This window comes from Protopterus annectens, chromosome 3.part1, assembly GCF_019279795.1.
Source record: "Protopterus annectens isolate FY-2018-M chromosome 3.part1, PAN1.0, whole genome shotgun sequence".
NCBI classification, from domain to species: domain Eukaryota; kingdom Metazoa; phylum Chordata; order Ceratodontiformes; family Protopteridae; genus Protopterus; species Protopterus annectens.
In genome coordinates, this window is record NC_056732.1 from 1503936484 (window position 1) to 1503964188 (window position 27705).

The following is a 27705-nucleotide window of genomic DNA, read 5'->3' on the forward strand; positions in this document are numbered from 1 at the left end:
TGCTTCATCATCATCACAGCATCAAGTAATGTAGAATATTGTTGGTGCTGAGTGTCCTCTGGAGACCATAGTCTAGTCTGCTTTATTTATATATTATCATAGTAAGGGGGATCAGTCATGTGTTGGTAGGAGATAAATTGATGAGTTTTGTGTGATAAAATAAACAAGCATACTGTGGACATTTTCCTTTTCTTATGAGTAATAACTGTGTTAAGTAACACTTAATAGGGAAGGTATTGTGTTGTTATACATGCAATGGGTGGCATTAAAGACTGTTAGGCTTGCCTAGTTTGTCTGTTTCCTTGCCTTGTGGTTCAGTGTGTAATTCTAGGTACTAGATGGTTTACCTCCTCCCCCCTCCCAGTTCTGCACAACTCTATAGATCTGCTTCTTGCATTTTTTTATTCTACCAGTGTTTGATTCTGCTGTCTTTCAAGCTTTCCGTGCACCCAAACACATCTATCTTTTAAGTTATAAAATTAGGCTGTGAATATGCAGCATATTTTGGAACTTTTAGGTAAATTTCAAGACAATGATGCAAGCAAGACTGGGAGATTAAAAAGAAAATGCAGGCATTCATGTCATAGCTATCAGCCACCTCCCACAAAAATGTATGAAGTATATACTGATAATTTTTGGTAGTACCTTGGCTCACGGTGGTGGCCTGTTGGCACTGTACCAAAGGACAATTTCTTCCTTTGGTCTTCCTTAGCATCCCTTCTGATGTAATCTGTGGACATCAGTGCCCTTAGGTCCATCACAGTCTTGCTATCCTAGTCATTTATTTTCTGTTCAATACATCCAGCAGTACAAATATGCTTATTTTGCTAGTTTTCAATTATTTGTTGACTTTTGACAGTTTTCCACATTCATATGGTTCTGTAATTGAAAGCCTTCACAGCATTAGAAAGTATAATTACTTTATAAAGAAATTAGGAATCAGAACTAAAACAATTGTTTATTATGCTTCATTTCAGATACCTTGGTTACAAACTGTATATGCTGGTCTGGGAGCTGTAGCCTTTACTATGGTATGTAGCTTTAACGCTTTCCGTGTGGTAGGAATATTTTTAAATTTCTTTTAAATATGAAAAATAATTTTTATTGTTTTTTCTATTTTTTTTTTTTATGAGAGACACAGATCATTCAGAATTTTGTATCTGATGATCTATCTTATTCAGTGCAGCCAGCAGTGTAGCTATGCTACTTATTTTGTTAGCTTTTTAAATTATTGTTGTTGGCTTTTTGACTAGAAATTTTTTTTAGATTCAAAAGGTTGTGTAGTTGTCAGCCTGCATAACAAGAGATGAGCAAAACTGAAGTTTACTGCAAGCAGAAATGAACAGTCACTGATATAGTCAAGTAAGAGGATATGCTCACATAATTGTTGTTGTATGACTTTTTTTCCCTCCCCCAAGAGGACTTCATCCGATGGCTCCACAGTCAGGATCTAATCATCCCATTCATTCTATATGGATGGGGGACACATATTCCTAGGCTAAGCAAGAGTCCTGCAGCCCATTCATTCCTGCCCAGGAAACTGTAGTGGCCTATATATTACAAGACAGCAAGAGCATGTCAGCTTGCTGATCCAATGGGGTGGCCTATCCTGTCCCTAGGTGAGGCCCCCCACTTCCCTCAGCAGTTCGCCTAATTCCACTATTGCTGCTCAGAGAAGACCTCTACTCACAGTTGCACATGCACCATGGTAACAGGGATTTTGTAGGCCTGTACTCTGTGGGTGAAACACCTAGTGCTCCCACTAGATGTCACCTAAGTAGTGTGCCTGAGCCACACTCCTCCCCTAGACTGGATAAGGTGGCATCAGCCTTTCACTCCCATCTTCTCCCGCCAACTTCTGCAAGCACCCAAGATGCAATCTTAGTGTAGTCATAGGTCTATCATTCTGTATAATGCAGCTGGTTCTATTGTTGCACAAGTTGTTAATATGATATTAGCTCGAGCAGATAGATGTCATTTCCTGGCCTGATATTTTTAAACAGTAGGATATCTCTAAGGACATGTGGTTGCCTTTTTAAATCATGTTTATTAGAGGCAGCCTAGCTATAAAAGGTGAGCACTCTTACTACTCAGTTTTCTTCCTTCCACCCGAAATGAATTGTTCATCTGCTGTGCTTTGCTATTTCATTGGGTGAAAAAACTACAGTTTGCCAACTTCTAGTTAAGTAACATTTAGAATGTTGTTACTGGTAGGTCACTAGGGTGGTTTAATTGACATTAGATTTGAAGAAGAGGAAGAAAGGGAGTTTCATGTTTTTCCTGACTTTCCTCCTTTTGTCAAACGAACATGGAGGTGTGTGTGTGTGTGTGTGTGTGTGTGTGTGTGTGTGTGTGTGTGTGTGTGTGTGTGTGTGTGTGTGTGTGTGTGTGTGTGTGTGTGTCTGTATGTGTGTGTGTCTGTGTGTGTCTGTGTGCGTGTGTGTGTCTGTGTGTGTGTGTGTGTGTGTGTGTGTTGAGGACATTACAGCTTCAGGGCAACTTGCCCCTACAAAAAATATTTTCTTGTGTTTTACAACCTTGGGAGTGCTGCTGTTTTGAGTTACAACTGCCTAAATGTACTTACTCACTTGTCAAATTAAATTAGATGCAGTTATTTGTACTACATTCTCATTTGCCATGCCTAACCTTCATTGCTTAGACTGTCTGTTATTTTGTGCATTTACCAATGATGTCCTGAGAGAGAAAAAATACCACCAAGAGTTCTTGTGGGCATCAAATTCCTCCAAAAGTCTATCACTTGCAGTTTTGTTTTTGCATAGGAGAGAACTGTGATTCTGAAAACTGCAAGAATTGTTATAAACTTTTAAAAAACATGTCAAGTAAGTTACTTTAACTTATTCTTCTTCAGAACACGTTTCTTCTTTTAGTCAAAAATCTATTACCAAAGTTAAGCATTTAGCAAAAAGTTTTAAAGGAAAATGAAAAAAGAGGGAGTTAAAGGCTATAACGTTTCGACAATATCAAACTTGTCTGTTCGAAGTTTCAAAACTTCGAACACGGAAAAAAAAAAAACATGCAACAGTAAGCTAACCCACGTGGGGGGGGGGGGTGCGGGGGGCTTGCCCCCTGCTTGCAACAGTTAGTTTACTGTTGGATGTTTTATTTTTTTTTTTGTCTGTGTTCGAACTTCTGCAAGTTCGACTATATGGTTTCGACCATATAGGGTTCGAACTTGTTAAAGTTCGATCACGTAATAGGAACCCCGCTTACATTGGGTACCTTCCAGTGGCAGGTACTGATGATGGAGGGCCCAGGTCTATTTCACCAAACAAGGCCACCTTTTACTGAGATGCCACTATGAGGCTCTCTGCCATGCTCTGCAAGATTAAATTCTCTAGATTCCTTTGTTTTCACTAGCTCCTAACTCCTTCAATGGGAGAAAGTAGTACACGGATAGGATGCTTCAGTTTGTACAACAGTGTTCAGAATGATTTCCAAAGCCAGAACCATCCAGTTTGGGACCTGAAATTGCTTTTTTTCTGTATGTGGCTGTGGAGGCTTCATACATTTCTGCCATTCCTTAGCTGCATGATTTCCTGGCCATAATTTGAGGGACATCTGGGCATCAATCATTGGGAGACATGTGCTCACCTGTTTCTATACCAGCTTTTCATTTAAATGGACAACATGTCTCATGCCTGGAGTTCTGACTGTCTGGCATCCAATGGCCAGGCTTTTAGTTCTAGTCCTCTAATACTCACTGGTTGCTCTAAGGTTAAACAGAAGCAGTTGTCCCTGCCATGGAAGGCTACTTAGGGTGCAGTAGCTCCTTATAGGCCTTCTGTACTAGGGTCAGTCTGGGGCTCACCTGAAGAAGGCCAACAGTTCCCAGCAAAACAGAGGCTGAGACAGATGAGGAGTTAGAGGAGAAGGCAGCAATATGGGATGATCAGGCCAGATGGAGAGGTGGGTACAGTATGCTGTGACACTAGCAAAGAGGCACTGGATTGCACTCTGGATCTGTCCCACCCAAGGTCATGTTGGCTACCTTCTGTGGATGTAGCAAATGATCATCTGTGAGGATAGCCCTCTCACTCCTGCCAGGTGCACAATTCAGTGTGTGATTCATTCTATCTAAGGAATCACAGATATGAGACATTAACTCCTGCAGATCATTACGCAGACACTGGATCACCCTCACTATCTTTACCATGGCTGTGGTGGCACCAGCCTGTGCTTTCATGATGACATTGCACATGCATTGAGTTGCAGATTCTGACAACATTGGGGAGGGCAGTAACCATATCTTTAGTGATCACCATTACCAACACTCCTGAGTTGATCTCCCTGGTCACAAGTGTTAGGGACAGAGTCAGACATCTGCCTACTAGGGGATACTGCACAAGTCTTCCCATCACTCTATCTTCTCTCAAATGGTTGTGTATCCTCGGTATCCACAGACATAGGGACTGTACCCGATATCTGGGTAGGGGATGTAGTGGTCACACTCCCTGAGTCCATCATGCACACTGCAGCCCTGACTGTGCCAGCTCATCTCCATCATCATTGTCAGAGGCTAAAAATTCTCTAATATCAGGGGCAATTCCATAGTGCTGATGAAATATTCACTTGTGAATACACCAAAGCAAAAAATATCCAGTGTAAGTATGACCCACCACCACAGCTATGTCCTATGTCCGATTCTCATTTACTGCTTGGACCCTGTTCACCTTCAAGAGGACTGAGCTGTATGTCATGGTTTCAGTCACAGGGTGTTAGTGGGAAGAAAAAAATAAACAAATTTTGAAGGGTATGATTCCATCAGCCTTCGGTGAGGCTATACCTGGCTCAGAAAAGGTCATGACCAAGACTGATGTGTCTTCCCCTTCTTCCTCCTCTTATTCCAGTAAAATATTTGAGAAATCAAAAAAAGAGAAATCTAAAGATGCCTTCTACTCCCTCAGCACCGTCTTCAAAAAGATCAACGTCTTCGGTTCCATTAGAATCCTTGGAACAGACTGACTCTGTAACCAAAACTTCTGTCCAGAAGAGACCTATGGAACCGAGACTATTGGATCAGACTAAGTCTTCAGCATCTAAGATGTCTGTGCAGTAGCATACTGAATCTTCCACACCAAAATTACCAGTGCAGTCATTTTGGCACTGAGTGAGCATTTTGAGGAGACATCCATTATGATTCTCCCGAGAACATCATATTCTCCTTCTGCTGACCCTTTTCCAGGAAGTTTGCTTTTGCCCATTCTGGAAAGGCCAAAGTCACCAACCATCCTTTCTATCCATTTCACCAAAAGCTTAACTGAGGATAATGTGGAGAGGCTGGTGAATAACATACACTGGGCGAGAGGATTGTCAGGTACCTCTTTGGCTCCATCCCCCATGGGTATAGGAGCTGAACCTTCCATCACCCCTCCAGTTTTTCCTCCTCTGACTTCATCTGAAGCCTTAGAGTTTTCAACTTTGAGCTGCCCATTGCTGACTTCATCAATTCTGGAAATATCCCTATCCTTGGAACCGGTTCTTGCTCTAAGTCGTTGGTCCAATCAGATCCAGAGACCTCTTGGAGCTGTAGCCATCTTGTAGGCTCTGAGGGGAAAGAGTTGACTTCTATTTTGTTGGAGCCTTCTTTGCACCTCGCAGCATTAGCATGGATCAGCTCCAGCTTCGGTCTCAGGAGCTGTTTCTTTAGAGTGGGGAATGACCACGGTTTCTAGGCAGTCCTTCTCAGTTTCGAGCTGCATTCCCCCTTCAGGAGGGCCAACTTTTGAGGCAGTGGAGACAGCCCTGACTGCCACAGTCAAACAGTCAGCCTTTACCACTTTGGAGCAAATATACCTTTCCTCCTCACGCCTGGATATTCAAACTGGACTCCTACTGGGTCAGAGGGTGCTGAAACCGCAGGAATCCCAGATAACAATTCTTTCCTCTTCTGGTACCTCCCCAGACCCCTCAACTGAGAAGGTTCCTAAGAAGAAAACGTGTAAGATGAATACTTGGATTCCCCAGAGGAATCAATCACCGAAGACACCAATTTTGATGAAGAGGAGGGATCCCCAAGGTCACCCCCTGATGGTGCTTCCTTTGGAGACCTTCTGAAAATGTTAAAACAGAAGGGTGACTGGAAGTCTCAAAGTCCCTCTTCTGAGGAGTTAGTGTACCTGCAGGCTTTCGGCACTTGACCATCTACCTCTAGTGTGACTCCACCCACTACCGAGCTCATTCAGTTGATCTCTCCAAGAGTGTTTAAGGCCCCTAATACTGTTGAACCTATCCCCAGGAGACCTGACAAAATTCTGTCCACACCTGAAGGCAAACACTTCTGGGCCAAAGGGTTTGCTGTTGATGCCATGGTCATGGCGGCAGCCACAATGAAGGAGTTGGCCAAGGAGAGTTCCTCTATACATCCACCCAACAAAGAGTCATAGGTGATGGATAGATTTGGAAAGCAGGTCTATGCATCATCAACTTTTGCGTTAAAGTCTTTGAATTTTTTTGGCACATTTGACCAGACTACAAAGGGATCCGGTCAAGGAGTTATCGGATACCCTGGCAGGAGCCAGGGGATCTGGTCAAGGAGTTATCAGATACCCTGGCAAGAGCCATTTATGAGGAAGTCCAAGAAAAGGTTGCTTCCCAGTTAGCTACCCTGGAGTCTGTGTCCAATTCATCCATGAGACTGATTGCTCATGCAGCCAAAGGGACCACCAGACCAGCGGGTTCAGGCATTACCATTAGGAGACACACCTGGATGCATGTATGTGACATTGCAGTGCCATTTAAGTCTTCATTCATCAATGCACCCTTTGATGGATCATCCCTGTTTGTCCCAAAAGTTAAAGAAGCATTATCCAGGTGTGAGAAAGATGGAAAGACCCTTTCTGCTTTGTGCATACATTTTTCCACTCCCCAATGATCCTTTTCCAGGAATCAGAAAGGTAGTGGTAAGATTTGGTACAACAAGTCCCAACAGCCCTTTCAGGACATATGTGAAGATAGTTCTCCCAGGGGCAGAGGGGGGGACTTTAATGGAAGACGCCGTCTGCACAGCAGAGGTGGCCCCCAGAACCTGGGTTTCAGGGATTCTTTCTCTGATAAACCCTTCCAGCACTCCTGAAAGAAGAAGGCCCAATTTTCATCCTCTGGAGGCAGTCGGAGGATGCATATCCCTGCACAAATAACATTGGATTCTTAGTTGCAGAGGATCATATCCAGAGGTTATACAATTCCCTTTTCTCTTCCTCCAATGTGCTAGAAAATCCCTGATGTTCCAGCCTGTCAGAGGGAACAAGCAGTTCTAGAAGTCCAAAAACTACGAGAAGAAAGAGCCACCCAAGAAGTTCCACCAGACCAGATAGATTTTGGCATTTACTCAAGATTCTTTTTAGTGCCAAAAAAGACAGGGGACTGGATCCCAGTTTTGGATCTAAGTGTACTGAGCAAGTCAGTTTGCCAAACTAAATTCCAGATGGTCACAGTACAGTCTATTCTTTCATTTTTGGAAAAGGATGACTGGATGAGCTCAGTAGATCTTCAGGATGCGTATTACCCTACAAAAATGAACAAGCGATCCAGAAGTTTCCTCTGGTTTCATCTGAGAGCAAGTCACTATCAGTTCAGAGTTCTGCCCTTTGGTCTCACCACAGCCCTACCAGGATGTTCACCAAATGTGTGGGAGTAGTAGCAGCTCACTTGAGACTGCAGAAATTCCGAGTTTTTTCATATCTAGATGACTGGCTCATTGTCGCTCTGACCAGGCATCAATTTATAGAAGTAAGAGACCATGTACTTCACATTTATTCTTCTCTGGGAATAACTGTAAATTACGAAAAATCAAAATTGACCCCAGCTCAGACTTTAGAGTTCATAGGTGCACTTCTAAATACTCGAACTTCCATAGCCTCTCTTCCCCCTACGAGATTACACAAAATCAGAGTTCTGATCCAGAAAGTAATCAGCAGCAGGAAAGTAACTGCTTGTCTAATCCTGCAAGCATTAGGCTCCATGGCAGCAATGATAACTCTAGTTCCCTTAGCAAGATATCACATGAGAATACTACAATGGCTGCTAGCATCTCAGTGGTCAATGTTGCACCAACACATGTCGGACCTGATTTTAGTCAACGATCTTTGCAGAAAAGATTTAGCTTGGTGGATACATTCCATTGACAGTCTTCTAGGCCGCCCCTTTGTCCCATCACAACCCAAAGCCATAGTGCAACAGACGCGTCCCAGATGGGAGGGGCATTATCTGGGCAAGACTGTCCAAGGCACTTGGTCCACCACAGAGGCCAACTTGCATATCAGTATCCTGGAGCTAAGGGCAGTGCTTTTAGTGTTGCAAGCCTTTCAGACTGCTATTCCTTTGTGAACAATTGCAATCCAGATAGATAATATGTCAGTAGTTTGGTACATCAACAAATAGGGAGGAACCATGTCTTAGTCCCTATGTCGAGAAGCACTCAGAGTGTGGCAGTAGGCAATGTCTTCCAACCGCTTTCTGTTAACAATGGATATTCCAGGGAGTTCCAATGTGATAGCAGACAAACTGAGCAGATGTATTCTACTGATTCATGAGTGGCCTCTCAATCCAAATGTGACGGAAAGTATTTTCCATCAGTGGGGCCAGCCTTGCTGCAACCTTTTTGCCTCTCCCCTAAACAACAAGTGCAGCAACTACTTTGCTCTGATCCCCCACCCCCACCCCCCCAGTTGACAGATGCTCTTCTACACACTTGGCCCTCTGGACTGCTGTATGCCTTTTCCCTGATTCCTCTAATTCCAAAATTCCTACAGAAAGCAATCAGGCTGAAGAGCAACATAATCCTCATTGCACCTTATTGGCCTCAATAGGTATGGTCCCCCTTTCTTTGGCCTTATCTGAGTCAACAGCCTTGGATTCTGAACCTGGCTCCAGATCTTTTGCCCCATCAAGAGGGGTTACTCCATCTGAAAATTATGAACCTCAAACTGACAGTTTTGTTTCTCCATTTCCATTAATAGCTAGGCTACCTTAACTTTCTTCCCCAGTACATCATATTCTTTTGACCTCTCATAAGCCAGTTACCCATAAACTCTTTGCTAGTAAATGGTATAGGTTTATTCTTTAGGCTTGTGACAACAATAGTGATCCCTTTTCAGCACCCATTGATAAAATCCTAGAATTTTTAGCTTCACTTTTTAAAGCAGGTGCTTCCCAGTCTACCATAAAAATTCAATTAGCAGCTATTTCTAACTTCATTAATGGTTTTGAAGAATCCTCCTTGGCCTCTCATAAGCTCTGCAAAGCCATTTTAAAAGGGAACATTCTTGCTAACCCCCCCTACAAAGATCCTACTCCACCTTGGGATCTTAACTTAGTGTTACAAACCATGGTTCAACAGCCATTTGAACCATCAGCTGAATGTGATCTAAAGTTTTTATCCTGGAAAACTATATTCTTAGTGGCAATAACTTCTGCCAGAAGGATTTTAGAAATACAAGCCTTATCTTGTAGTCTTCCTTACCCAATTCTCCATAAAGACAAGAGTTTCACTGAGAACCAGTCCTTCCTTTTTGTGTAAGGTAGTGTCAAAGACCAATATCAATCAGACTATTAATTTTCCAGTATTTTTTCCTAATTTTGCTAATAAAGGTGAATACTGTTTACATTTATTAGATGCTCACAGACAATTATGTTTCTATCTACACAGAACTAAGAACTTAAAAAAAATCTGACCAACTTTTTGTCATTTTCATGTAGAAGACTTGGCCACCCAGTGAGCAAAGTGATGCTAGCCAGATGGTTCAGAGATTGTATTTCTTTTATCTATAATAAAAATAAAATTAAATTGCCTAGGCCTGTAAAGGTACATTCTACAAGAGCTGTAGCTACTTCAGCAGTTTTGCAATCTAAAGCTTCTTTGGATGATATTTATGTAGCAACAACTTGGACTTCTTCTCATACCTTTATTACTCATTACAAATAGTATCTGGTCTCCAGGGGAAGAGTGTCATTTGGTTCAATGGTGCTGACGAATATCCTTCCTTGAGTCCTCCCAAGGTCTAAGGTAAAATGAAAATTGACAACATCAGATAAAGAAGTTATGTACTCATCATAACATTCCATCTGTGTTGTCCTTTTTCATTTAGCCTCGACTCCCCTCCCTCCTTGCCCTTGGAGTTTTTGATGGAACAGGTAATGGACATATGTCATTAGTGATATTGTTATATGGTTCCAGATATGGACTCTACGAAGGCTTTTGGGTTTTTCACCCTGTCTTACTGCAGACTCGATCTGAGATAATTGGGAGAGGAGCATTGTGGGTAAGAGTTAGGCTTGAACGTTTTTGGCTACCATGAATTGTAGTAATGGCTGAGTCAGTTCCAATGCTCAGAACCGAGCCCATATGTCAAAGATAAATGAAAATGAACATCACAGATGGAATGTTATGGTGAGTGCATAACTTCTTTGTTTACGACATGCTATGTCCTCTAATTGTATTATTTTTTGAAACATCTCTTCTTGAGCAGTCTCATATTCAGCCAGCCTTTTCTTCATTTCGACCTTTGATTTTTGCAGTTTTATCACCTCATCTGAATATCTGTTTAAAGCTTCTTCTGTTTTTTTCCAGTCTATTATTGTTTTGTTTATTTTAACCAGGTCTGTGTGCAGTTGTCTTATACTTTCCTCTAGGTTACTGGAAGTCATGTCTGGAGGTTGGACTACTTTTTGCTGAACATCTGCAGAACTTTTCCCAGTCAGTGTTTTTTCCTCACACTTTTTGCTGATTTTCTTTCAGGACCTCTGTATTTCTTTTTTCCTGGCATCCAGGCAGTGCACTTACTAACCAGTTACTGAAATGTAAACCAAGAAAAACAGAGAAACCTTGAGGAAATGCAACAAGTTACCAGAAACTGTCAAGGCAGTCCCAAAGTGAAGCAGGCTGTGTTAGTGCACATAAATTCGAATGTACACACACAATAATATGAACAATTTAATAAATAAAACATTGAGCACTTTCATTCCCTACACAAAAGACTTCATCAGAACATTAAAATGAAACAAACATCACACCTAAATAGCAGATTCAAAAGAACACATGACATTAAGCAACCAGTCATATCCAGGAACACTCAGTTGAAAAATTAAAGTAACAGTAATTGAAGAATAACATCCTTAATGGAATAAATCAGCATAAACCTAGTCTAGTCATCTACAGAAAAACACACTGAAATATAACTAAAAGGGTAAAGATACAACCAGTAAAAACAAGCATAACCTCCAACTGCAATTTAGCTGCACTCATTTTGAGAACACAGTTAAGCAAAATGTTATCATTTAAACCAGAGGTCTGATCAGCTTCTAATCTAAGCTGCCAAAGAAGCTCCTGGAACTCTAGTTTCTGTTCCCAAGACTCCCCCCAACATTTGGTAAAACTTGTTCCAGTATAAAAAATAAAAACATTGTGCTATTAGGGCAAACCTGTTTATGTTTAAACAAAGCATTATCAACAATGAACGTTTTTAAATCATGCATATATTTGTATATGCATTTGTTTAAGAGTGTGTTCAGTTTTTGCCAATATAAAAATAATGACAAAAATTGCAAAAAAGCAAGATAAACAAGTCTAGGTGAGTTACAATCACAAGCTTGGTGCAGTTTAAACACAAAATGAATGTTTTTAAATTTTAAAGTTTGACCCACAAAAATAAACTTGCACTGTGAATAGGACCCACACTTTCACATTCCTTTAGGCTCTTTGGTGGAAACATTTATAACATCAGTTACCATAGCTGACTTCAACTTTTCCTTTAAATTAGAATGCCTCTTGTACACAAATTGGGGACCCACCCCCAATATATTATATAACTTACTCTCATGTTCTATAACCTTCCAGCTACTAGTCAGTACCTGCTTAATAGCATTATAACAAGGGCCATATTTTACAATCTTAGTTTGTTCATAGTCAGAAGGCAAAGCATGTTTAATATTTGTACTTTGAGGGACCTATAACTAGTAACGGAAAAAACTTATTGCCTCTTTTTGTGCAAACCTCATCCGTAATTTTATTCAGCATGTTAAGTGAGTAGCCTCTTTCGGTTCATAGGATGATACTAGTCTATTGGCCCGGAGGTCCTTATAAGCCTAGCCAAGAAATTTGTCTATGTTCCCTCAAAGTCAGCACCTGTTTTCCCTGTCCAGTAATTTGTGGTTCTCAAGCAAAAACTGGCCCTCCTTTGACAAAATTATTGAAACACATACCATTTGACCTTTCACAAAGCATTTTTTCTGTGTGGTAGAATAGTTACTTGAATAGTGCAGGAAAGTGTAAGAGTAAGTGGGTTTCCTGTAAAGTAAAGAACTGAATCTTTGCTTATCCACACATTTCACCAGAGTAATATCTAAATAGTTAATTTTTTTGTTGGAGTAAGAAAACATAAATTATAAAAACTCTGTTGATGCATTTAAAAGATCTATAAATCTCTCCAGCTCTGTTACACTACCTTTCCATACAATAATATATATCATCCAAAAAGCAGAAATAGGTGACAATAAGACCCATAAAGTTAGATTAAAAAAACAAATTCTGCTCCCAGTACCAAGGAATTATATTTGCATATGTGGGAGTGCAAGCCGCTACCATCTCTACCCCAGGTATTTGTCTAAAATATTCACCTCCATAGTATAGGCAATTATTGTAAAGAATTAATTCCATTAGCACTGTTAGCATGTTAACATTCCTAGATGGGATATCTGCAAAGCTTGCACAAGCCTGTCTAAACCATTCAAGACCAAGGTGGTGGGGTATACAAGAAGAAAAGTTGACAACATCAGCATTGACCAATAACCACTCATCATTGTATAACTTCTGCTTCATATACCTTAAAAAGTCCCATGGATTATGCAAAATACATACATAGTCCGTACATTTTTTTAAATACCATCAATATAGATGGCTAAACAATGGGTCTTAGATCTAGCAGTCAAAACAATGGGACATAAAGGAGTATCATCTAGTGTCTTATGAACCTTAGGGATACCAGGAATTGTCGGAATCACTGGATAGTCAACTTTCAGAAACTTATAAAGGCTATAGTCAGTGGCATCTTAGTCAAAAAGGCCCTTTAAAAACAAGTCAGTTTAATAATAATCAATATTAATCTCATTTCTTGAAGTTCTACTATATTGGAATTCATTGTTTAAAAGCTTATATATTCTGGACAAATAGTTTGTTCCATAATGACCACCTCGCCCCTTTTATCAGGTTTCATTATTCTTAACTCATGGTTGCTAATTAATTCATTCCTCTTTCTTTAAATTACTAACATGCTTAAACCGTGAGTACTGAAGTACCTTTCTTAAATCCTTTTCACAATATTTTTCATGTAGCAGCAGAGTACTGTAGAATGCAAGGGTGGGTTAAAAGTACTGGCATGCACAAACTTATCATTACGTGTGGGTGCTTTGGACAAGCCGTGAAACATGACCTTTAAATTAAGTTTCCTAATGAACAACTTATAATCCACCAGTAGATCTGCAATATTGTAATGGAAAGAAGGCACAAATGTAAATAAAAATAATTACATTTTATTCAACTGCTTTCACTGTAGTTGTGTTCTTCCTACTTTATGACCTTATTTTGCCTTGCTGCTTGCTCTTAAGTGTGGAAGTACTTTTATTCTGCTGTATTTATTACTGCTTGTTAGTAGCCTGATTAAATTTATCTGTTATTCTAAGCCTCTTAGTTTTGGTTTTAACACTTGGGCTTCAGGACAGTTCTTTTACATTTAAGGTTTTTGTGGTCTACACTCTTGTTGACAAACCCTTATCAAAACCCTCTCTCCATAAATCCATCCAAGTTTCAGAGCACTATGTCTGGACAATTCCCATCAGTTTCTCCTGCCAGCCTGGTTGATATGGGCATACTGAGGCAGTGTAGCAACTGCCTCATGTTCACTGACAACCCTCTTCTACTAGCACATAATTCTACTTGCGAGAACTGCATCTGTATCAGTAACCTGGAATCCATGCTCTCTCGCACCACAGTCAGTACTCCTGACAAAGAGGATATTACCAGTACAAGCACCACACCACACACATCACATAGTCAAGCACAGAACACACCCACGTATGCACAGGTCCTCAATAAAAACTTACCTAAACAGCAGAGACCTCCAAAACACACTCACAAACATTCCACACACAACACCAAACACATCACAGACAGCAGACAACACACCAGTGTCTCACAAACACATCCCATAAGTCCCCCTCACCAGGCTCGACAAGATGAAGATCATGGTCAGTTGCCTGTCAGGTGCCAGAATCCAGCACATCAGGCACGCAGTTAAGTCTCTCCACAACAGGCAAAAGTATGACTCTGTCATTGTTCATGTTGGCATGAATGACTTGAGATGTACCGCCCTGGACTATAAGAAGAGAGACATGATTGAGCTCTCAGAGTATGTGTCCCAGGCAGGTATGACCCTAGCTCTAAGCAGCATCCTACCTTCACCAAGAATGATACCACAATACCAACAAAAAATAATTGACTTCAACAATTGGCTTAGTTTTTTTAGTTTTTGGTGTCATTCCAAGGGGATCCAGTATCTGTCTGCCTGAGATGACATGGTCGACAGGCCTCGATGCTTTGCCAGAGATGGCCTCCACTTGTCATCCCTGGGATTCAGGATTCTGGCTAAGGCTCTTGCCTCCCCCATTGTGCCTTTTTTAGGCAATGTCCCAGTCATAAATCTTCCAACATAAAAGATCTGTCAAAAAGCAAATTGAAGGTCATGCTGCTTAATGCTAGGAGCCTTAGCCAGAAAATGCACTCACTGGAGGCTCTCCTCGCACTGGAAGATGCAACCATCTGTGCAGTCATGGAAACTTGGTTTAAGGCTGGGAGGGTTTAAGGCTGCAGAGAGCACCCCTGCCTTACCAGGCTATACCTCATTCAACACATTCTGACCCCAAAATGAGGTTGGGAAGATTAAGGGTGTTGGAGTCTCTCTTTTCATTAAAGACAAGCACACCTCCAGACTGGTTTGCCAGCATGATGCATTAGAACTACTCCAGGTGCAACTGACAATTGGCAAGACACCCATTCAAGTTATAGCCAGCTATAGACCCCCCCATGACTCAGGACACCCACTCCTTCTACCTGGACCTACTTGACTCCTTCATGGCACCCCCAAACACCCTTCAACTACCCCACCATAGACTGGGTGAACTATTCCTGCTCTAATGCACTCGCCCAACAATTCCTTGACTTCATAAATTCTAATGCACTAGACCAGCTTTTCTCATCCCCCACAAGGGGAAATAACATTCTATACTTGGTTCTCATCAACATAGGCAACCGCTGCACCATCCCCATAGTAAGTTCTTCCCTGGCAAGATCATACCATCGGTCTGTCTCATTTGAAGTTTCTATCTCATCCAACCTCCCCCCTCCAGCCATAAACAGGCTAAAAAACTTCTCAAAAGCTGACTGCAACCTTCTAAGGGAGTGTATCAGTAGCTTCACACCACCGCCTCCCTCAGAGGATGCAGACAACTTTGCTGAAGAGTACACCAGTGCAATACACAAGCACCTTTACAACTGCGTGGACTCAGCCATGCCAAACAGAACTAAAACCTGTTCCTCAAGGTGGTCATCCTCTATCAACAGGCCTTACAACAAAAGGAAGAAACTGTTATCCAAGGGTAAAAAGGCACAAATTCCCAATTGGAAAAACTCCCTCCTTAGCCTCAACAAGCAAATTAGATCACTAGTGAACACTCCAAAGCCAGTTTTGAATCAAAACTAGCATCCAAAACAAGGGTAACCACAAAACCTTTTTCAGTTGCTTCAGGAACCTCCATGGCAAAGCCCACGTTTGTTCCTAATTAGTTCTTAATGGTACTACTTACACTGATCCTATTGACTTAGGCAACCTGCTAGCAGATAGGTTCAGCACAAATGTCACTCCCCTATCCCCCCTAAAGGCCCATTCAACATCCCCGATACTTGTCCCGCACCTCACATCTCCATAGACCAACTGTTAAAATCCCTATCCAAGGCAAAGAACACAACTTCCATGGGACCTGATAGTATCCCAGGCTGTATTCTGCATCATCTTCAGCAAGAACTAGCCTCACCCTCGAGCACCCTATTCAACCATAGCCCAAGTACAGGCTTCATTCCAGCAGAGTGGAGAACTGCCATTGTCATCCCCTTGCACAAAGGTGGTGCCACTACTGACCCTGGAAACTATCGCCCCATTAGCTTGACAAGTCTGATCTGTAAGGCCATGGAGCATGTCATTATGCTCATAGACAAGGACATAGGCAATCTCCAAGCACTTGACCCCACCCAGTTCGGATTCTTCAAGGGCAGATCTTGCCTGTTGAACCTGGTTGACTTTTCTGAGACTGTCACCAAGGCCCTGGATGTGGGAAAGTCAGTACATACAGCTTACCTTGACTTGGCCAAAGCTTTTGACACAATCCCCCAGTCGGGCATCATGGAAAAGTTAACACAACTTGGCATAAATCTCTATCTTATCAGGTGGGTGACCAACTGGCTCACCGATTGGACCCACAAGGTCAAAATAGGTGCCTCTATCTCTGACAGTAGACCTGTCACTAGTGATGTTCCCCAGGGATCTGTCCTGGGACCCCTACTGTTTGGTATCTACATCTCAGAGGTCCAGGCAAAGACAAAAGGCCTGTGGCTGAACAAGTTTGCAGACGACTGTAAGTTGGGTGCTGTCATTGACTCTCCAAATGAAGTCAACATACTACAAGAGGGTCTCACACTAACAAATGACTGGTGCCAATGTCATGGCCTTAAGTTAAACACAAAAAAATGTATTATACCATTCGGCAAAAACAGAGCCCCTACTGCTTACCACATCAATGGCAACCCCCTAAGCACATAACCTGTGGTGGGAGACCTGGTTACACAGGTTGACAACAGTCTCACATTCGACCATCATAGAACAGCATTGGTCAGGAAAGCCTTTTACTTGGTTCATCTCATAAGTAAAGGCATTGCATCCAGAAAAAAGGAGGTTATTACCTCTCTGTACTCCTCCCTCATTAGGCCAGTAATTGAGCACAATGGCCCGTTTGGTATGTACCTCTCCAAACACCTGCACCAACTGGAAAGGTCACAGAAGTACCTCACAAAGTGAATCCATGGCCTCCAACACCTGTCCTATGTGGACAGGCTCAAATCACTATCACTCTACTCTGTACTGTACAGATTGCTCAGAGGTGATCTGTGTGTCTCCTACAAGGCAATCTTGGACCCTGCCCTACTAGAGATGCTCCATATCTGTAAGCCTAACTCCTCGCGCATCACCCCATCAAAGGGCCTAAATCTAAAATGTGACATTAACAAAACCTGCTGCAGAGAGTGGTTTGTCTTCCACAAGCTGCCCCATCTCTGGAATAGACTTCCCATACATGTCAAACAAAGTACGTTGTTGACCCTCTTCAAGTGCAACCTTGATGAGTGGATGAGAAAATACAAAATTTTCCCAGGGGTTCCACCTGTGTCCTTCATTGACATGGGCGACAGGTGCTGATTGAGGACTCTTTTTTGGGGATAAACTCTTGGCTAGGCTTGTAAGGGCCCCAGGGCCATTAGCCTAGCAACCTCCTATGATCCTGTGTTCCTATGAACCTCTCCCCCTTTCTTCTGTAGTCATAATAGCTGATTGTCAGGAAATTATCTTTAATGGCAACCTTTTTCTTATCCCTCATCTTCCTTCCCGAAATGTATGCCCCTTTTGGATTTTAATAAACATTTTCATTTCTGTAGTATCCTTCTCTACATGCTTGAATTTGTCATTTAACTATGATATATTTTCAATGTTCTATTAACATTTTTCCTTTTGATTACCTGCTGACAATAAGTTTTTTTCATAAGAAAGAATTCTCAAATGTCAGTCAAGTCCTTTTTTCACCACCCAATAAGTGTTCAGTTTAACTCCATCCATTTATCTATAGTCTATTTGCTCCTCCTGTCCATTGTCTTCTTGTTGCCAGGTGCTTCACTGTTTTGACCTTCTGCAATTGGGCTTTCTCTCTCTCTCTCTGTCTCTCTTTATCTTCTGTCTCAGCTAATTTCCCCTGAGAAAATGAAATTGGCTTGCCTGGAAATCATTCCCTTTCTCATTTGTTGGATTCTTCATTCCACCACTCTCTTGCTGATTCCCAGCCTTCCTTTTTCAGTTCAGATCTTCAGGGCAGTGTCCTGATCAAGATATGTCCAAATGCCAGTGAAATAGAATACCACAAGTGCTGCTGCATAGATTAGCTTGGATTTCACCTTCAACTTCCTGGCAAGCCTAATGGCTGTAATATAAGCATTGTTTTTATTTCTTTTACGTAATGAATAGTCCTTATGAACAGATATTTTGTTTTATCCCACCTTCAGTATTTCACCTTTTCTTCATAGTTTTGTCATAGTTCCACTTTCTGTTAATATAAATCAAACTTCACCATTATGGGGGTCATATTTCCTTTCTTTTTCTTTTTTCTTTTTTAAACAAGAAACATCTTTATGAAATTATTCTGTATGGCATAGGCCATGTTACATTTACATAAGTGACAATAAACCTGGTTCAAAGCTCCAGAGAGCACCCCTGCATTACCAGGCTATAATTCATACCACACCTTTTGGCCACCAAACCCAGACAGAAACACTAAAGGTGGAGGCATGTCCATATTCATTAAGGATATCCACACCTCCAAGCTAGTTGCTCAGCATAATGCATCCAAGATTATCCAAGTTCAACTAACTCTGGGCAAAACCGCAATCCAGATTGTAGCTTGCTACAGACCCTCCACCATGCACCAGGATTCCCACTCTTCTTTTCTTGATACACTGGAAAATATTAAGGTACAACCCAACACTCTAATAATGGGTGATTTCAACTACCCTACCATTAACTGGGAAACTACTCGTGTACCAACTTTTTTGCTCAACGTTTTCTGGAAATCATCAATTCCAACGCCTTGGATCAACTTATCCACACCCCCACCAGGGGCAGCAATATTCTAGACCTGGTCATCACCAACATGGGTGACCGGTGTTCCACACCAGAGGTCAGCTCATCGTTGGTCAGATCTGACCACAAGCTAATCACTCTAGACATCCACATCCTGCTCCCACCCCCATTAGGAAAACAACTGTAAAAAATTTCTCCAAAGCCAACTTCACGCTTCTTAAGACAGAAGTGGCAAACTTCACAACACCCATGCAGATGGACAATAGAGGTACAACTGCTGAATCCTACACAAATGCACTTTATAAGCACTTACACGAGTGCATGGATCATGCTATCCCTAGCAGAACCAAGATGCTATCCTCCAAAAAAAGGAAGCCAATCTGCTGGTCTTCTGCCATAAACAAACTCTACAACAGAAGAAAGAAACTTTTGCAAAAAAGAGGAAAATCCCACGATTGGAGGAACTCCGTGGTCAGCCTCAGTAAGAAGCTGAGATCCCTCATAAAATCCTCCAAAGCTAGTTATGAAAACAAAACTGCTACTGATTCTAAAGACAGCCACAAAGCATTCTATAGGTATGTCAAGAATCTCAATGGCAACACTCAGATCTGCTCTGAGTTACAGCACAATGACACTAAATATACAGAACCAACTGATATTGCCAACATCCTGGCAGATAGGGTCAGTGCTAACTTTACCCCCCTCTCACCCCTTAAAGGGCCCATCTTTATACCGGAAGAATGCAAAGTTCCTGTAATCATGGCTGCACAGGTAAAAACCTCACTCTCCAAAGCCAAGAACACAGCATGCATGGGACCTGACAACATCCCAGGCTGCCGTCTACATGAACTACAGAATGAACTGGCACCCCACCTAAGTACCTTGTTCAATTATAGCCTCACCTCAGGCTTTGTGCCCATTGAATGGCGCACTGTGACAGTTATCCCACTCCACAAAGGGGGGGCCACAACAGACTCCGGGAACTACCGTCCCATTAGCCTGACGAGCCTGGTCTGCAATGCCATGGAACTCATAAACAAAGACATTGGAGATCTCCAAACTCTGGACCCCACACAGTTTGGGTTTGTAAAAGGCAGATCATGTCTCCTAAACCTGATAGACTTCTTTGAAGTAGTCACCAAAGCCATAGATGAGGGTAAGGTGGTTCACACAGCTTATCTAGAGCTCGCCAAGGCATTCAACACCATCCCCCACTCTGGAATTATAGATAAACTCACTAAACTAGGTATAAATCCCTATGTCACAAGATGGATTGCCAATTGGCTTACTGACAGAACCCACACTGTGAAAGTAGCAGACTCCAAATCAGACTTCAGACCAGTGACAAGTGGAGTACCACAGGGTTCAGTCCTGGGTCCTCTCCTGTTTGGTATCTACTTCTCTGAAGTACAGGCTAACACAGAAGGTCTTTGGCTAACTAAATTCGCAGATGACTGCAAACTAGGAGCCATAATTGAAACTCCTAATGATGTGGACATCCTACAAAAGGGCCTCACTGAGACAGATGCCTGGTGTCAAAGCCATGGTCTCAAGCTCAATGCCAAAAAGTGCATTGTCATCCTCTTTGGTAAAAACTCTGTACTCATGAACTACCACATAGGCGGTAGTCTACTTAACACAGAAAGTGTGATAAGAGACCTTGGGACACAGGTGGACAGTAGTCTTTCCTTTGATAATCACATCGCCACAGTGGTCAGGAAATCCTTCTACATGGCACACCTCATCACAAAAGGTTTCTCATCCAGAAAAAAAGAGGTCATTGTTCCCCTCTACTCATCACTCATTAGACCCATTATAGAGTACAACGCCCCTTTTGGTATGTACCTCACAAGACAGCTACAACAACTGGAAAGGCCGCAAAAATACCTCACAAAGAGGATTACTGGCCTCAAACAGATGCCTTACGCAGACCGTCTCAGAAAACTCCAGCTTTACTCTGTCACATATCGCCTACTCAGAGGCGATCTCTGCCTAACATACAAAGCTATGTCAAACCCAGAGTTGTTGGACATGCTCCACTTAAAGAAATCCCAATCCCTCTGAGCTACACGCTCTAGGGACCTAAACCTTGTCACCACAATAAACAGAACGTGCTGGAGGGATAGATTCCTGTCCCAGAGACTTCCCATACTCTGGAACAGACTACCTGTCTATGTCAAACAGAGCTCCTCATTAGCACTCTTCAAGAAAAATCTTGATGATTGGATGGGTAATAGGAAATTCACCCCGGGGATCACTTCTGTGGTTCTGCTTGACAGGGGCACAGGAAAATAATTTTCTTGGGTGGCGAAAGCCAGGGTACCTTTTTGGCTAGGCTTGTATAGGCCCTAGGGCCAATAGCCTAGTACCTACCTATGAACCTATGAACCATAGCAACACACAGTCTCACTTGCAAACATTATACATTCCAAACTGTGAGACACAACTGTAGCTACAAACATTATGTATCACTTTTAACATACCAAGTCATTGTTAGTCAACCATTACATAGCTCATTCAAATCCTGCCTTCTTTTAAACCTCTTTCTTCCTCTGCATGCATTGATCCCACAGTTCCCATTTTTCCTATGTAATTTGCTCCTACCCTTTTCTAAAGATCCCAATTCCAGTTGTTTAAACTCTGTTACTATCTTCACTATTTCTAGCACAGTTGGTTTAGACTTTGATTTCCATTTTCTAGTAATTGCTTTTTTGGCAGCCATAATTATTAGACTCAGGAAGGAATCCTTACTGTGTCTAGGCAATTTTGAGTATGTATCATAGCTCAAAAAGATCGGTCATAGTTGCTTTCTTGTTCTGGCTGTCAGAGTATTTATTCTGTGAGGAATTTCCAGTCTGGTGGCTCACTGAAAAGCAACAAAAATGTGCCGCTCCCCAGATGCCTAGTAAATAAGTTAACGAAGTTAGTATCCAAGCAGCTAAGTTAATCTGGCATCTGCCTAGATGGGACAAGAAACACTGAGCTTGAATGTTTGTGAAAATAAAAAGAGAAACATGGCAATAAACAATAAAAAAAGGGTTGACAACAACAAGATGAATGAGAACAGTGAGCCCATGAGCAGTTTTTAATGCTCACTACAATCTGATGAGATCCAGGAAATGAAGCCGGTGCTTCAAAAGAAAATGAACAGCCACGAGAAATGAGTAGATGAAGTGGACCTGGCATTAAATAAACATGCTTTGACCATCCAGCATGTAATTGATGAGAACATTGAACCAAACGCCTGACTAGCTGCAGCAGAAGCCAGGTTGGATTGGGCTAAAGCAAAGCTAATGGACATGTTTTCTAGGTCCAAGAAAAACAAGACCTGCTTAGTAGGGGCACGGAGCAAGCACAACGTACTAAATAAAAAAACGGCAAAAAAAAAACCAAAACTCTGCACTACCATGGCTTCGAGTGACAAACTCTTTAATAAAATAAAAATGACAGTAAATGGTGAGCGGTTTCACAGCTCAACACACTGCTTCATCAGACCAATAAAAAACAATGCTAACATCATTATTTAAACAGTAGATACGGGGCTTGGTGCATAGAAGCTTTTTCATTAGATATACCTTTATCTTGTGATCAAATAGTATTAGCGAATGCTTTTTATCACGTTTCGAGTATATATTTGATTGGTTTTTTTTTACTGTTTAAATAATGATGTTGGTATTGTTTTTTATTGGTCTGATGAAGCAGCGTGTTAAGATGTGAAAGCACTCACTATTTACTGTCATTTTTATTTTATTAAACAGTTTGTCATTCAAAGCCATGGTAGTGCTGAGTTTTTTTTTCCTGTTTTTTATTTAGTACGTTGTGCTTGCTCCGTGCTCCTACTAAGCAGGTCTTGTTTTTCTTGGACCTAGACAACATGTCCATAAGAAAAAATGTAAAGTTAGTAGGGGTCCCAGAAAAAAAACAGGAGGAAGCCAACTACAATAAAGCTGTTACAGAGTGGATACATCAGTGAACAAATATTCATTAGTTCGGTTAATAACAGAGAGAGCACACCATGCAGCATGGTGACCCAGGAAAGAAAGAAATGAAAAAACAGCATAGTCAGACTGTGGTCATATGAGCTCAAAGAAAGAATTTTAAAAGAAGTTTGGCAACCAGGCAAGAAGCTTATGATTGGCAAACACAGAATCTATATAGATTAGGAATATTCTTAGAAACAAGAAGACTGGGAGTGTTCACACCCACTATTAGGATGTGTAATCTCAGAAGCCTTAGATGGTAAGTAATGTATGCAGCAGGTTTGAGAGTTTTTATTCATAGATGCACCTTTACAGATAGTCAGTGCTGGAGATATTGCATAAACCAGTTAACCACAGAGAGGGGAATACAGAAGAGGATGCTGTAAGCATTTTAGAAGGTACATTAATGGAGAGTTTTATTCTGTGAGATCTCCAAATGGGGGATGTCTGTTCATATACCTATGCATGCTTTAAATAAAGTCTCGGCAGTCTTTTCCATCTGCTTGTTCCAGAACTGCTGAGAATTAAAAATCCTGTCTTCTAGCATGATCTTCTAACTCAGTCAGCTTTATTTGCATTTCCTCATATTTGTTTTGATTCTTCGCTTAATCTGTTTCTCTGCCTTCTGTAATTCTGAGATCTTGTTGGAATGGCTGGAAAGGGTCTCGTCTATTTCTTGCATTTTTTTTATATATTTCAGGCAATATAGTCTGTAATTTTTTCACTTAACTTGAAAATCTTTGTTTAGATTTTATCAATTTTCTCTTCTAATAAGGTGGAAGTACCACTGTGTCCTTGCCCAGATTCAGCCATCTCACTCCAGACTCTTTTAGCTAGCCTGTTATATCCTTCCTCTCGATGGCATAAATAATGTTCTTTCCCAGTTGTCTTATTCAGCTTTTTAAGATCCTAACGTTTGAATAGTTTTTAATTTACTTGGCATGGAGCTCCATATACTAAATTAAATCCATCTGCTACCATACCGGAAGTGAGCAGATAGGAACACTTTTTATAATATTGCTACTATTAACTTGAGAAGTTGACAGAATAACAGAATGTAAATTAACATCCATCATCTGAAATAAAAGAAGTCTGTAACTCTAAGAGATTATTATTTATCAGTTGTAATCAACCATTTTTTTCATCCAGAACTTTTTCTCCTTTTTTTGTTGACAACTTATTTTTCCCATTTTTTTTCTTTGCTAACATTTAGTCAGTGTATCTGCTAGCCAATAACCAGATTCCTGCCAAATGTATAACTTTTGTTATCCTTTTTTTACACTGTGAGTGTTCTACTTAGAGTACTTCTCAGTCAGATATCATCTTGGGATTTTCTTGTTTTATCTTGTACATTGTTAAATCAGCTGTTCTGTCTTTCGCCCAGAGTGTGGCTGGAAGGGGTCAGTTGATCAGTACACCTACCCAGTTAAATAAATAAATAATAAATACATCCTTAAGTTTTCAATTTAGAGAATGTATGGTTAGGAACATCTCGTGTAGTAAAAATTCTAAAAGGCACATTAATACAAACTTCATAGTTTAGACAAACATTTTTAAAGACAGACAGGCTGATGATAGTAAATCTAGAAATCTTTCTAAATTTGCAGAATGACTCTAACATTTTGTGATTAGCATTAAACTGTATAAATAAATATTCTGAAGGACTGCAGTTTCCATCTTCCTATTTGGCAAAAATCATAGTAACTTGTGCTTGTGGCATAGAAGGATAACGCCCTGACCACAATCCAGGTGACCCTACTTCAACTATAGGCTGTGGTGCTTCTCAGCACAGGTAGGAGGATGGGTGTACCCATTCTTGGGGCTATGATGGGGGTTCCTGCTTGGCTTGTGCTATTACCTTACAGACAGGACCTCTGCAGGATTACAGATGACCATCGTGATGCAATGAGCTAGTGCTGGGAAGACGTGGGCATGGCCACCCAAGCCAGTGATTGTAGTCCCGTTGTTAACTCATAAATGGGGAGCATGCATGGACAGAGGGGCATAGGCAACCCTTGCAGTGATGCAATTGCTCACATCACCACCAAGCGTGGGGGTTAGGCCAAAACAATTAAAATACTCTCATTTCTGGTTTGCCAGCAAGAGCACAAAGTCCTCTCATGGCTGCCTGGATGACTGTGTGTGCAGTGGACTTACATGGTTAACAAATAGTATTGTTTTCTTCTAAGACAAGTTAAAATCATCTGTGGCAAAGTAGGTAATAGTACTTTGAATTAATGGTCTTAAACAGAGTAAAACTCTTTGTCCATATGATGTCTCTTCCATATTTTCTTAAAATGTTTTCATGGAGAATATCCATAAATCTTACTAAAACTGTGTTTTCTTCAGTACTGGTCAAAGACTTATATTTAAATCAGTCCAAGTCAGTTTCGCTTCCAATACTAAGCCTATTGTTGGATAATAGCTTTAATTACTGAGGACATAATTACTGACCACAATCCTTGAAAACAGGTTTAAATTTATTATACCATAACTTATTTCACCTTCTCAGTGAGTTAATTACTCAATAAGTTTTATTTTTGGGAAGGCAAACTTTGGATCAGGCTCTTAACCTTTATTTACTAATTGCTAATCAAAAAATATTTGTCCAATTTTGCCCTCTCCATCAGAAAATTATCTGTCCAATTTTTGCCCTCTCCATAGATGCCTCTAGGGATTTTGATCAGGCAAGATTTAAGTTTAGCTTTGTTTAAAGTTCTTGAAAATGTTCAATTCCCCATCTCTTTCATTAGCAAGTTAAAACATTATTAGAATTCTGCATGAATGTTGTAAGTTAACAACACTCCTTCAGGGCTTATTAAAATATGCTTGGAATCTAGGCAAGCTTGCCCCAACCCCCTAGCTCCTCAGTACTTATATGGAGCACAGCCCACTCTGGGCCATGAAATGATAAAGCCCTGCCTATGACCAGGGAAGGGAGTGAGAAGAGTAATGAGACACTACCTGCTCACCTGTCTCAGGAGGAAGAGTATAGCACAGATGCTTGGGATGCACACTCCATTCTAGAATCCCTGATGGAACTTGAAGCACCTAGAGAGGTGCTTGCTTAGAAGGAGAGAAAAATCTTCTGAAAGATTATGTTACAGAAATGGGTGCCATACCCTTGGTAAAGCCCCATGCATGCCATACCCTTCAGCATTTATGAGCATGTGTAGTGCAGATGGTAGGTATTTAACACAAAAGTCCCCTGATGGCTTCCTGGATTACTGGATTGCCAAGTTCAGCTCAAGCCTGGTTAGAAAATGAACAGACAGAGTCATGGTGAGCAGTCAGATGGTTAGTAAGCATGGGGGAGGGGAATGTTTTTATTAAATTCTCTTTTAAATGTACTCTTTCTAACATATTTTTTAACAGCTGAGATTTTTAAATGGTTTTGTTAAGATTATCTATTTTGTAGATGATGTTATTTATACTTCATGCTGTAGAACTAACATTCCACATATTTTCAGCTTTTACTCTTAATTCTAATACTTCTAATTATAAGGTTAGTTTAGATTAATCAATCTTGTTTGCTCTTAGGTTCATAAGTACTAGGCAATCAATCTGTAGACCATTACAAGTCTAGCCAAAAACTTATATTCAGAAGTTGCCAGCAACCTCGATGAGGGCAAGATAAGATTGACCAGGGAGAATTTGAGGTTGCCTATCCAGTTATCTAGATTTACATTAAAGGTAGCAAGGGTGGTTCTCTGCTTGGCATTTCCTTATTTAAACATTTTGGACTTTTTGCATTCATCAGTCTGGAATTCTATGTGTTCAAAAATACTTTTTTTCTACAAATAACTAATAGTGATATTAGTTATTTGCAGAAAATTGTCTTCAAACCATCTCCTTTTCCAAATTATATTTTACTTAGTTTATGTTTTTTTTTTGTTTGTTTTTTTGCAATGTCTTTTTTTTTCTAATACTGATAGATTTTGCAGATTTTGTTCAAATCATGAATTGGGTATTGTTCACATTGTTGGACATGTAGACATATTCAACTTCTTTGGAAAAAATGAAGTGCAAAGTTTTAATCTAAATCCTTGATTGGAATGGCCTCAACTGCTTAAGGGAGGCTGTCTGAAGTTAGGAAATCTGAGTCTTTTTATTTCGTAATGATTGCTTCTACATTTCTTAAAATTTTACTGTATAGATAAACCTACACAAATTTAACATTCAGCACTTCTTAGCAGTTGCCTTTAAAATTACAGGGAAATTTAAGAAGGAATTCAGAAACTGATATTATCAATCTTTCTTCTTGTATAAGATGTTTTGTGTCACCTGTTATTGATTTTATTGTCTTATTATTGCTATTATTGCTCAGGCTGATATGTCTTTATTTCGGTTCTTTCCTGATTCTTATTATTTATTGAAAACATTCTATAAAAATCTTATTCGCCTGTATTAATACCAATCTTTGCACACCAGTTCCAGCAATAGCACAACCACGCTGTCATCAGCCAAGAATCGTCCATTGTTCCTAAATCAGAAGCATATTATTAGACACATCGGTTTATATATTGGGGTAACACATTTTTAGGACCTGTGGTCTGCATTCTAAAAGGAACACACATACACAATTGACTGAGAGGGAGTCTAGAACATTGAAAACTAGTGATTTAAGTAGAAGCCAATCAGATCCAAACTTGTGTACGCCTGTTTTTTACCTGTTTTTATTATTATGAGAAAGGTATATGCTTGCAGTTTATACTCATTGGAGAGTGACCAAATCATTCTTAAAGAAAAGTTGGCTAATCACC

General features: G+C 40.7%; 1 protein-coding gene across 3 annotated transcripts in view; it reads left to right on the forward strand.

Annotated features, from left to right (window-relative positions):
• LOC122798538 (protein lifeguard 2-like) overlaps nucleotides 1-27705 on the forward strand; it is an 861262-nt gene that overhangs the window by 782552 nt on the left and 51005 nt on the right. For 2 of the 3 annotated variants that reach the window (XM_044067573.1, XM_044067574.1), the window contains exon 11: nucleotides 978-1031. The exons of the other annotated variant lie outside the window; for it this stretch is intronic. In XM_044067573.1, coding sequence (XP_043923508.1) covers nucleotides 978-1031 — 54 coding nt within the window. The remainder of the gene's footprint in view (nucleotides 1-977; nucleotides 1032-27705) is intronic. 3 annotated transcript variants of the gene reach the window in all.